Source organism: Abramis brama (genome assembly GCF_963993115.1).
Source record: "Abramis brama genome assembly, chromosome: 1".
Taxonomy (NCBI): domain Eukaryota; kingdom Metazoa; phylum Chordata; class Actinopteri; order Cypriniformes; family Leuciscidae; genus Abramis; species Abramis brama.
The window spans coordinates 62,612,395-62,625,544 of record NC_139963.1 but is presented as its reverse complement, the minus strand read 5'-3'; the positions used below and the strand labels follow the sequence as shown (position 1 = coordinate 62,625,544).

General features: G+C 43.5%; 1 protein-coding gene across 3 annotated transcripts; it reads left to right on the top strand.

Annotated features, from left to right (window-relative positions):
- Positions 1–771: 771 nt before the first annotated feature.
- On the top strand, positions 772–3,116 carry LOC311094029 (uncharacterized protein). 3 transcript variants are annotated; one of them, XM_084131760.1, is made up of 2 exons: positions 772–2,564; positions 2,931–3,116. In XM_084131760.1, the coding sequence occupies exon 1, from the start codon at positions 773–775 to the stop codon at positions 1,781–1,783; it is 1,011 nt and encodes a 336-aa protein (XP_083987886.1). In that variant the 5' UTR covers position 772; the 3' UTR covers positions 1,784–2,564; positions 2,931–3,116. The 3 variants fall into 3 exon arrangements, with proteins under 3 accessions (XP_083987886.1, XP_083987888.1, XP_083987887.1); XM_084131762.1 differs by having other exon boundaries at positions 3,033–3,084; XM_084131761.1 differs by lacking the exon at positions 2,931–3,116 and having other exon boundaries at positions 772–2,310; positions 2,507–2,914.
- The last annotated feature ends 10,034 nt before the right edge of the window (positions 3,117–13,150 follow it).

Below are 13,150 nucleotides of genomic sequence, written 5' to 3'. Positions count from 1 at the left end.
TCGAGTTCTTTCTTATGTCTCCCGTGGCAGGAGGCCATCAAGACGTGAGAGGACAAAAGATTCGTTAAAAATCCTGAAGACTCTCAAACAGTGGGAGAGGTTGAAAATGTTGGATGGAGTTTTGTATCGTGTGTGCAAAGACCAGCTAACAGGAAAGAAACGTTGGCAATATATCGTCCCAGCTTCACTCACCGAACAAGTCCTGCAGGGAGTACATGACGATGCTGGTCACCAGGGCCAGGCCAGAACACTTCATTTGACCAGAGAAAGGTTCTTTTGGGTAGGCATGGAGCGGGATGTCAGAGAACATGTTAGATGCTGTAAGCGCTGCGTGGTGAGCAAGACACCTGAGCCAGAAGCAAGAGCCCCACTCGAGAGTGTTAAGACAACCAGGCCTCTAGAGCTGGTGTGCATAGACTTTTGGTCTGCAGAAGATCGCAGAGGTGGAAGTGTTGATGTGTTGGTGATTACAGACCATTTCACCAAAATGGCACATGCCTTTGCATGCAAAAACCAAACAGCCAAGCAAGTAGCTCGCCAACTGTGGGACAGATATTTCTGCATCTATGGATTCCCAGAGAGGATCCATTCAGATCAGGGTGCAAACTTCGAGAGTGAACTGATCCAGGAGTTGCTGCAGATTGCAGGTGTCAAGAGGTCGAGAACGACGGCTTATCATCCTATGGGGAATGGTCACACTGAGCGGTTTAATCGCACACTAGGCAGTATGATACGAGCCTTACCCCCAAGAGTTAGGCAAAAGTGGCCTCAGATGTTACAAACACTGACGTTCACCTATAACTGCACCGCTCATGAATCAACAGGTTATGCACCATTCTATCTGATGTATGGGAGGATCCCTCGTCTGCCAATAGATGTTATGTTCCATAGTGTTGGAAGAGATGACGACATCACAGACTATGGCAGCTACGTTGCAAAAATGAGAGATGATCTCAAGGAGGCTCTTAACCTTGCTCAGGCTAATGCTAGTGCAAGTCAGCAACGACAGACCGAATACTACAATAAGAGAGTAAAGGGATGCGACATTGAGGAAGGAGACAGAGTACTGTTAGCCAACAAGGGTGAGAGAGGACGGAGAAAACTGGCTGATAAGTGGGAATCAGTGCCCTATGTGGTGGTTTCTAAAGACCCCAGATGCCACACTTATCGCGTTAAGAATATCAGTACGGGTCAAGAGAAGGTAGTACACCGTAACCTTATGTTGCAAGCCAACTTTCTGCCTCTTGAGGAAGGAGAACATGAAGATGAGTCTTTCCACGATGACTCATTAGCCAGCCAGGAGCAGTCAGGTGAAGCTTTGACGCATAATTCTGCACTGGGGAGTGACCTTCCTGAAACAGAGCGTACTGCTGAGTGGGTTGCTTCCTTACCTGACACAGATAGTTCGGTGGAAGGGCGATTAGATGCAGGAGAACAGGAGAGTGTAATGGATCCTGGAAAGCCTGAGAGTAAATCAGACGATTCTGACCCAGGGTCTGAAATTAATTTCCCTCAGTCCGACTCCCAAATCATCCCATCAAATCTTACAGACTCTCAAGACCAAGTGCGTGCAGTTGACGCAATGCCCAGTGCTAGAGAGCAGTTGAGATCCACCAGCACCCTATCCATCTCTAGCACACCCCCTAATGTATCTGAAATAGTGACCCAGGTACGAACACGGGTTGGTAGGTTAGTTAGACCGGTAAACAGACTGATTCAAAATATGACTCAGAGAACAACTCACAACGCAGTTAAAGATGTTTCTAAGTCTCTTTTACTTTAAGAGGATTTAAGTTCTGTGGGCCTAGTAATAAGAATGTGAGGCAACAAAAAAAAGTGTAAATTAAGTCACATTGAGTGGTGTATAAGGCACCTCTTGAGCAAAAGAATATCTGAGGGCCTGATCAACTTTCTTATGTTCTTTTTCCCGTGAGTGTCGGGAAACTTGAATGTTGTATGACAGAATGATGTTGTCAAGTAACAATCTAATTGCCCTATTTGCTCCTTTATTCAACACAAAGGTGTAAGCTCAAGTTTTGTGAAGTTAAGGGGGAAGTATGTAGCCGGTCAATTTAGGCATTTGAGTTTATTTTTTTTTTATTTTTTTTATGTGTAATAAGAAATGTAGTATATACTGTTAACTTCAGCAAAACTTGTTTTCAATGTACTATTTTCAATGGTTCCGATCGAGAGTTCCTATCAATTGTTGTATGTGGGGTCTTAATTAGTGGGACACCTACGGAAACTATATCGCTTCTCCTTTAAGCGTTCGCGCTCAGACGCATGGTGTATGCAGACGGGGAAGCGGAGGTAGTTTTTTCTCTCTTCTATTTGTCTTGTATTGACTGATTTTCGGTAATGAAATCACTTTATTTATGATGTCAAAACACTGTTAAGAGGTTATGTCATAATGTGTATCAGTGTGATTCGATTATTTTCTTTGTAAGTTGCTCTTTTAACCGTGTTAAAGTTAGAGCCTCATTTTCACGTGCGTCTTTCAATGCAGGAATGAGAGAGTAGGCCTTCTCGAATGTCCCTAATTGTGCCTCACTACTCTGTTTAAGGTATGTTTTTCCAATTTGTGATCTTTCATTTGACTGTTTACTATGTAAAGTGAGTTAAACTTGATAGTTGTGTAACGTTACCTCCAGTATATACTAGGGCTAATTTCATACTAAAATGCCTTGTGTATATCTTCATGCAATGAGACTGTTTGTGTAAAAAAGGAACCTTATTATACACACAGTAGGTCAACAATCAGTTTAAAGTACATTCATATGTGCATTTAAGTGAATTTATAACATGTTTGTATGTTAACTTTCTCAAATCTGTTATTTAATTTCCATTTATTTTTCCTTTGAGTGCTGTCCTGTTATGTGGGGTAATTCAGCACCATGCATGTTAAATGCTATATAATGCCTTTGTTTAAGCGTTCGCGCTCAGACGCATGGTGTATGCAGACGGGGAAGCGGAGGAATGAGAGAGTAGGCCTTCTCGAATGTCCCTAATTGTGCCTCACTACTCTGTTTAAGGTGAATAAATATCCCAGAGTATCATCACTTCAGTCGTTGTGTGGTCGTGTTTCCATGGTGTCCTGTGGTTACCACTTGAAGTCTGCTACATCAATACACAACTCTGAGATCACAACGTGAATGTGTGCAAGAATAAACTGAGCATGTTCAAATGAACTCTTTCCAGACTAATTCCACTAAATGTCTTTAGAGAAAATACAGATTTCTTTACCTGTGAGAAGTGAAGAGAGAATGATCAGTCCCAGCAGACACAGATCACACTTATCAGCCATTTTGTGTTTCTGTCAGTCTTTCTCTTCATTATATATAGTTACAGCTCTTCCTCCAACATCATCAGCTCCTCCTCTGGTTGTGAACTTCCTGCTGTTTAGTGACACGATGCCACATTTTTAAGCTATTTTGAAATGATTAACGTCAGCTCCAGTTTGGTGAAACAGAAAGTATTTGCACACACTTCATGAGCGTCTGTAAAGCAGATATTAAATTTCTTCAGGAAGAGTTTCTACACATGGATTATAATGTTCTGCTTTTAACATTTTTGCAAGACGTAAAATACGTTGCGTTGTGTCAGTTCTGGTTCAGTCAGTGTCCGGTGTCATCTTTAGTGGGTGTGTTGCATGTTACTCTGTTCCTGTTTGGATTACCTGTTGGATTTATTAAATATTCATCTTCATCTTCGTGTGTGTTTCTACACCTGCGTGACAGTCTCTTTGTGTTGTGGCTTTGAGCTCTAGTGTTTTCAGAAGCATGTCATCGCTGGCTGTGAGAACTCAGTTAGTTTGACCGCACTGGTTTAACCCACACACAACTGTGATCATCTCTGAACCCAGTTTAGGCGGACCGGTGTGAATTCACACATTCAGAAAACTGTTCCTCTTCTTTCTTGAGAGTTTCTTGAGAGCAAGCAACCTATATACGATATAGCTGACTACGCCACCCTGTTAAACAGGGAAATATTAATGAATTTAACCACCTTCAAAGGACACACAGGAACGTGGTTATCGAAAGGAGGGCCTGAGACGTGGATACCAAAAGATACAAAAGTTTTATGTCAATCATCAAGCAGTAATCTTAAAACATTAAAAGACTGAAGGAGCAGGTTACACATACAGACATTAAAGAAACCACACATGAAGAGGAGGCCGAGGCTTACCAATGGCAGGGAAACTAGTTTAATGAGCACAAGACTCCTATACCACCCTGTGCACAGGTCTCACACACACACACACACACCAATAAGGTAAAGCATGAACACACAGCACTCCGTGACAGAATCCCTCCACTGCAGACGAGGGCCTATGAGCGGCCGGTCCTGAAGCCTCGGCTCCTGTAACGAGATACAAAATGAACAAAATGGTCTCCAAATAAACAAAACAAATAAAAACAACAACTGAAACTTAAATAAAAGTTACAGAAGAAAAACATTTAATTAATAAACCAGAGATTCATGCATCAAACCACGCTGAGGTTAAGAATTGGCCACCAAAACTGGGTGGATATTCACTCCGCTTTCATACTTCACCAGCAACCCAGCGATCACATAAACAATATATGCTGGAAAGCAGGAGTCACAAACACATGAACCGAGCGCACACATGCTGACGAGCGAGTTCGTCACAGGAGAAATCAGGGTAGATGAAACAAACAAAAGAGATACAGCAATGGCGCTGAAGAACAATAAAGTAAATGTACAAAAAGCGAAGAAAGCAAAACACAAACACATGAACCGAGCACACACACGCTGAAGACCGAGTTGTCCAGAAGAAACCAGGATCGACAGAGCAGCAGCATCAAATAGTGTTGCCCCGCAGGCCTCACTGAACACACGGTATCCGAGAACAGATTATTCCGGTTAGAATTTAAACAAATTCATTTCAATTCAACCTTCATTTCATAGCGGGTCGCAAGTCCAAGTCACGCACACAGAAGACTATCGCCATGCCAACAGAAGCACGGGAATGCAGGAGGGGCATATGAATACGCCAACAACCTCCAGCAACCATGGTTCGAATTACATAGAGAGAGGATGAGCTCCCATGAAAGCAGTAAAATCATACACCTGTGGGGGTCTCTAAAAATCATCAGCACCATTATTTTAAATTACAAATAAAGCACTTTTTCCTTCAGACTACTGTAGCATGACTTAAAAGATAGGACAAGATGCCAAACACATGGATCTCGCGGGATCTCGGATCGTCATCACACTACGGTACATCCTTATGCTTAAATCAAGTGATAAAAGTGCTGCTGCGATCATTGGCGCGGATACTGTGTTTGTTTGTGGCTCGCGCACAGTCTTCACTCGGGCGCGCTTCAATCCGTTGTGGAGACTCTCTATTCGTTAAATTACAAAACAAAATGCACACAAACGTGTCTCTGCCTGATATAGAACCACTTATAAACATAATTGGATTTGATGAAAAAAAAAAAAAAACTTATATGAGTGCGGATTCGAACCTAGGACCTCTGACGCGTTTGGCAAATGTTCTACCACTGAACCACTTAAGTACACGGTCAAATCTATCTATTTACTCACGTGAAAATTCTTACAACTAACAGCATATTAGACCTCATTAAACGACAAATTAAACCAAATGTACTATTTAAATTGAATTGTGTTACCAATGCTTTTTTATTAAATTTGTATTATATTTACAAATTTTTTTATTTTTATATTACATTATTAATCTACCGCGCCTGCTCATAGGCTACCTTTTTTCTTCTTTTTTTAAAAGAGACCCCCACAAAGATGAAATCATAATTCGAACCCTGCCAGCAACGAACCATCCGCCATAATGCTATAAACCAAATGACTGTTACATAAAGTCACAAATCTATGTGCTAACTAGTTCGCCAAACACATACCTCAGGGATTAAACAAACCGGAATGGGCGGTCCCCGGCAATGGTGACCACACACACTCTCAGTTCCCGCCTGAAGATGAAGCCCACCAGTTGGAGGATTCCCTGTATGAAGATCCTAAGATATTTAGGCAAAGAAAACAGATTATATTATTGAAAAATACAGACATTGACATAGGTGTAATAATCTTTAAACAGAGCTAACCGTTAGGTCGTTGCCTAGAGTGTTGTGAGTAATGCCAAGTAAGCCGTGAAAGACCGGCACATTAGGCCGTGGTGAGGAGAAGACAGCTCGAGTTAGTGAGTTATTAGTGAGTTAGCCTCGATAGGCCGAATGAAAAAGCTGGGTTGGCTAGGAAATAAATAAGTAAGGGAAACTGCCTCCACAACCAGAAGTTTGTATAGATAGTATGCTTACCTCAGGCGATTTAATATGCAAGGTTTATGATATACTGTAGCTTTCCTGACGCTTGTTAGTAACAAAGTTATCTTTAGTGTTAGCAAAAGAGGATGTTAGTAATGTGTAATGGGGTTAAGTTTTGGAGAGAGTCACGTAAGTCTGATATGCATTAATACTGTACGTCCGGGCTATTCAATTGGCGGCCTGTGGGCCACATGCGGCCCGCCAATCATCTCCATCCGGCCCCCAACCTCCCTCCTCCTCTTATTCTGGTGGTGCGGTTAAATTTGTTTAGATATGCGCGTGGCCGCAGTGGCGCCTGCAGCTGTACGGATATATGTATTCTGCGTTCCATGAGCGCTCAGACTGAACTGAGAAACGTTTTCAGTTTCACAAGATTACTTTGAACTTCGCAGCAAAGTGGATAACGGAACGCAAGCTTACGATTCCTCTTATCGATTCCTGACTTTGGGACAGTTCGTTATTCGGACAGTTCAAATTCGTTATTTCAAATGTAGGCATGCGGCAAGCACGTTCATAATAGAAGCGATGTGTGCGCGACGAGCATGCGGTGCATGACGCTCGTTTTTGCAGGCGCGCCTATGCCTCAGCGAGATAAAAACATCTCAACATTTCAGAATGCCGCAAGCGGTGCGCAGGTCATGTGACAAAAAACAACCGACCTTTCTAATACATCGAAAGCTCGGCCGAACAGCTGATCATAGCTGAACAGGGCGGGTTTTTATTTCTCATCGCCATAAATATATCTAGTAGCCTAGTAAAGCTACTGCAAGGGCTATAAATCAATTCATCCTTTGTTGATAGTTCATGGTTGCATAGCAACGACAGATGCCACGGGAGGGCAAGCACTTGAGGAAAGAAGGAGAAAGTGGCCGGCCGTGCTTTTCCATGCATTTGTAGACGCGATATGTGAACGGTCCCTAATTCAGGAATCTATATGGCTTAAAATCATTTTTGTTTTGTTTAAAATGGAGATCACGATTACATACATCAGACAGCTACTCAGAATAACATGTTTAGTCTAATAGTCTATTTTTAAAAAAACTTGTTTTAATCATTAATTCAAACACTAATTAATTCAGTGTCTCATAAATACTTGTTTAATTAATGAATGATTCACCGTTTTTGAACGAATCTCTCGAGTGATGCTGAGTGAAGTGAAGGTAGTTATGGTGAGATTAAGCTTCAGCCTGATGTGTGTGAAAGTGGTTGATTTCTCAAGGCTTCGAATGCACACAGCGACACCTGCTGGTCAATGCTAATATTGTGCAGAACAAAAATCCTCAGGAGTCTTGACAGCACCAAAATGTGTTACATGGTTCATGATATATTAACATATACAAGCATAAACATGTATAAATAAACAAATGAGTTCTTTGAAGTTTTGTTGTTTCATAATTTTGTAACTGGGCAGTGCTTTTGTTGAACAGAGGGGAATGATGGAGTTATTTAGACTGGATAAAAGAGGGTGAAAGTGATTAATATGGACTGGAAAGAGAGAAGTGGAAGAGGACATTTAAAAACAATATTTCTTCCAGTGTCTTCAGGCCGAGTCCAAACCCTTCTCGAGGCACTGCAATCAAACAAGGCTTTGAATGTCCCTTCACTAAAACAACACAAGCCTGGATACGGAGATCCGACTGGAAGAACCTGACGTTCTCGACTCAAGCTTCAAAGCCTCAGTATCAGGCGCAAACGCACTAAGGAACATACACAATAAATCAACATAATCCATGTCGTGAGCCCTTTAATTGTGACACACTGAGCATATTTTAGAAATCATTTGCTATAGTTAGTTTGCTATATTTTCCTGACTTAAAGAAACACAAGGTAAAATGAAGCAACATAGCACAACAACAACTTAAACGTTCCTTCAATGTCTGGCAAATGAATTAATGCAGGAAACATTAATTAGTGTTTATGTGATGTTGGTAATCATTTTGTCCTTTTCTTCTTTTTCACTCTCCATGAAGAACAATATCGTCTGCAAGGTATAGTTAAAAAATTTTTTTTTTCCAAAATTAATAATAGGGGGCGGCACACATCCTTTGCACTATGTACCTTTGTGCCTGAAGCTATTTGTTTATGTAATAAATATGAGTGGGGTTTTTTACCCTCTTTTATTTTAGTATTTAAATGTATTGTGTTGTCATGTGAACCACCAATGTAGCCGAAACTAATTAAAATTTAAATAAATAAAACTTTAAACTTGAAGTGAATGGAGAGTCAGATGCAGAAACTCACAGAAGGGACTATGAGCAGAAATGGACAGAGATCTCCACACCTGATCTTGAGGGATGAAACATCTCATATACCCATACGCTCATATAATATATGTACATATTATTACATTTCCATGCATGAGAAATAGGAACAATTTCATTTTGTAAATATTTCACATAATGTGAGGGGGAAAACATGCAGAAAACCCTTTCGCGCCCGACATAAATCTGCCAGTGAGATATTTAAGCCTTTAAAACTATTGTCTGTGTCTTTCCACATGTGCAATTCTTCTCCTGTAATTCCTAGAGCAAATATGTGATTCTCTCCATAGGATGACAAGGACTCTTGTGCTCCTGAAAATGATGAAAGAAGAGGAAACATGTGAAACTAATGCCATTCACATCAATTCTGCAGGGATCAGATAAATTCAGAAGTGTTTTCTTACTGATAAATGAGTATTCATGATTACATTATTTACAAAAGGATGTTTGTGCAAAAGTAACCATTCAAAATACACCACATATAAAGTATAACTATACAGGCTTCTGTCTAATATTGTTCACACTGCTCAGTTCACAAACAGGACAGAATGTAATGATACATTTATGGTATATTTTGTGGGTATATTATCAGTAATAAAATACTCATTAAACAATGTGTAAACATTAAAAATAAAAATCAGCCATTTTAACCGATGTGATTCAGAGATGAAGGTTATAATACTAATGTTGTCCAATAGAGGCAGACACAGGATCACAAATCCTTTAAGATCTCAGTTTAAAGACTGAAAATTGCTCAGTAAATTGACTTGTTGTAAAAATTTGCAAATAAGTTCATCATCGTTTCATAAAGTTTAATAAAGCCCAATATAATAAGTTTGCAAAAACTGTGATCTCCAAAATACTATTATAGACTATTAATTTATCTTAATTTTAATGTTATTGACAACATATTTGTCAAGTTGCCATGACTGAATGAATGTCCAATTGAAGAAGAGACACTATATTATTTGTCTATTTTAATATAGTATAATGCATATAATAAAACTGAAACTTAAGGACTATAATATATGTTGGAGAACAATTGATTATGAATTTTTCTGATAAATCTTCTTCTTCTTCTGAAAATGCTTCTCCAGAAAACTCCCAGAAATTGAACATGTTGAAGACTGGTTGAATGCATTGAGTGAAACGAATGATGATGAAACAGAAAACGTACTCGGTTACTAACGTAACCTCGGTTCTCTCTAGAAGAGGGAACGAGTACTGCGTTTTTATCAAAACGCTACGGGAAAAGTCTCTTTTCATGAAATACTGAAGCAAAAAATTATCCTTAATTTTCATACATGTAAAGCGCGTTGCAGCAGTAGTCAACTATGGCGAGACGGCTTGCTCGCTCATTGGCTGCTCTGTGGCAACTGCATAAGCCTATCGAGCGAGGCCTGAGGCTTCGCGCCCTCCTTGCCATTTCCCGCCGAGACGGGTGTGGCTAACCTCTATAAAAGGAGCTCGAAAAGGCTGATTCACTTGATTTTCATAGCCGAAGCGAACCAGAGTGAACCGTACGCACGGCAGAGAACGCAGTACTCGTTCCCTCTTCTAGAGAGAACCGAGGTTACGTTAGTAACCGAGTACGTTCTCTTACGAGAGTCCTCTCGTACTGCGTTTTTATCAAAACGCTACGGGAACCCCTTGTAAAATGCCGTGCGTGCTGGGATAAAAACACCGATCACTGGAAGCTAAGCCAGATGTACAGTGCATAATCACCAGATAGACTCACAAAGAATCCGGGATTAAGGGATGGGGGACCTTAATTCCCTAAACTGTAACGTCCGCAGACGTAAACATGACCTCACAGAGAGAGTCTAGAGACAAGAGGGGATTCCCTCCGTCCTTATATGGTCGCGCCAGCAGACGCGAATATGACATCACATAGACAGGGTGGGGAACCTGAACTGAATGTGGGAAATGTGGGTCTTACACAATTCTGCCCATAAGACAGTCGGTAGTGCGTTGCGCATGCGATTTCAGTGTTCTAGTTAGACAGCTGAATCGACTACACCGATAGTAGCTTAGCCTGCAAGGCGGGAACTTCTAGGTTGTAAAACCTGATAAATGTAGACGGCGAGGCCCAGCCTGCCGCCGTACATATATCCTGTAAGGAAATCCCGCTGGACCAAGCCCACGAGGAGGCAACGCCCCTCGTGGAGTGCGCTCTGACTCCCAACGGGCACTGAATGCCCTTGACAGTATAAGCCAGCGCTATGGCGTCAACTATCCATCTGGATAAGCTCTGTTTCGAAACAGCCATTCCCTTGGAACGTCCACTGAACGAGACAAAAAGCTGCTCAGTCTGTCTGAAGACAGCGGAGCGGGACACGTAAGCTCTTAAAGCCCTAACAGGGCAAAGAAAACTTGAGTCCCCTTCCTCACTTGACCCCGGCAGGGCAGACAGGGAGATAACCTGAGCCCGAAACGGCGTGTTGAGGGACTTTGGCACATAGCCATGCTTAGGTTTGAGTATGACTTTAGAGTCATTAGGCCCAAACTCTAAGCACGCTGGGCTCACGGAGAGCGCGTGCAGGTCGCCTATGCGCTTCACCGAAGCGAGAGCCATCAAAAACACTGTTTTGAAAGACAAATGTTTGAGGCTAATAGATTGGATAGGCTGGAAAGGGGCACCTTTCATGGCCGTCAATACTGTAGAAAGGTCCCACATAGGAACTGAAGGAGGTCTGGGTGGATTCAGCCTCCTAGCTCCTCTGAGGAAGCGGATGACTAAATCGTTCCTTCCTAGTGACTGACCCAGCTTTGTTCCGGAGAACGCTGTAATAGCCGCCACGTAAACTTTGAGCATGGAAGGGGATCTGCCCTTATCCAACAGCTCCTGTAGGAAGGAGAGAACCTCCATCACCTCACAATCGAGAGGTGATAGGCTCCGAGCTGTACACCAGCCGGAGAAAACCGACCACTTTGAAGCATAAAGCCGCAGAGTCGACGGCGCTCTGGCCTGAGTGATGGTATTTATCACTCCCTCTGCGAGGTCAACGGATATCCGTTGAGCGCCCACGCATGAAGGGACCACAGCTCTGGGTGTGGGTGCCAAATCGAGCCCCCGGCCTGCGAGAGGAGATCTCTCCTCAATGGCACTGGCCATGGAGCGAAGTCTGCTAGCTGCATCAGGACTGGAAACCATGTTTGGTTCCTCCAGAACGGTGCTACAAGCAGCACTGGGCATTCTGTTTCCCTGACCCGCTCTAACACCTGTGGCAGGAGGGAGACGGGGGGGAAAGCGTATAACGGGCAGCGCGGCCACATCTGGGACAGCGCGCTGTCGTTCTTGGAAAAGAACACGGGGCAATGAGCGTTTTCGCGGGACGCGAATAGGTCCACCTCCGCTCTGCCGAATCTCTCCCACAACAGCCGGACTGTTTGTGGGTGTAGAGACCATTCGCCCAGGGGAATGTTGTTCCTGGACAGTCTGTCTGGGCCCACATTCTGGAGCCCAGGCACATGCACTGCTCTCAGCGAGCGCAAATTGTGCTGAGCCCATATTAGGAGGCGTTTCGCCAGCCTGTACAGGGATGTGGATTTCAGACCGCCCTGGCGATTTATATAGGACACCACGGCCGAACGGACTACGACGTGTTGGTCCTTGATATGGGGACAAAAACGCGTCAGCGCATTGTGCACTGCCAGCATTTCCAGGCAGTTGATGTGTTGGAGCTTTTCTCGTTCCGACCACAGGCCGAAGAACGGTCTGCCCTCGAGCAGCGCTCCCCATCCCGAGGTGGATGCATCTGTCGACACCATCCTCACTCTCGAGGAAGTCCCCAGGCTTACACCTGATTGGTACCAGCCGTCCGCCAACCAAGGTATCAGGGCTGTCACACAGCTTTGATTGATCTTGAGGCGTAACCGGCCGGACACCCACGCTCCGCGCGGTACTCGCGCTTTCAACCAGAACTGCAGTGGGCGCATGCGGAGCAAGCCCAGCTGGAGAACTGATGATGCTGAGGCCATGAGACCCAGCATCCTTTGAAACTTCCTGAGCGGGGTGAAAGCGCCGCGGCGGAAAGACTTCGCCGCGCGCTGAATGTGCAGCGCGCGCTGTGGCGACAGCCGCGCCGTCATAGACTGCGAGTCCAGAACGATACCCAGAAACGAAATCGTTTGACTGGGGTTCAGTGAACTCTTCGCCCAATTGACCGTGATACCAAGATTCTCGAGGTGATCGAGTAAAATGGCTCTGTGCTCTACGAGCTGAGATCGTGATTGGGCTAGGATCAACCAGTCGTCCAAATAGTTCAGCACTCGCATGCCTCTGAGTCTGAGAGGAGCGAGCGCTGCGTCCATGCATTTCGTAAATGTACGAGGTGCCAGGGACAAGCCGAAAGGCAGGACTGTATACTGGTATGTCTGACCCTCGAAGGCGAATCTCAAGTATCGCCTGTGATGTGACGCTATCTGTATTTGAAAATACGCGTCCTTCAGATCTATCGACATGAACCAGTCTTCTCGGCGAACATGCGCGAGAATTTTGCTGGTCGTGAGCATTTTGAAACTGCGTTTCACTAATACTCTGTTTAGCCGTCTTAGATCCAGAATGGGTCT

Bases quoted from the DNA above. Each gene is read 5' to 3' on its own strand.
- LOC311094029 (XM_084131760.1), top strand. From the start codon at position 773: ATGTTACAAACACTGACGTTCACCTATAACTGCACCGCTCATGAATCA.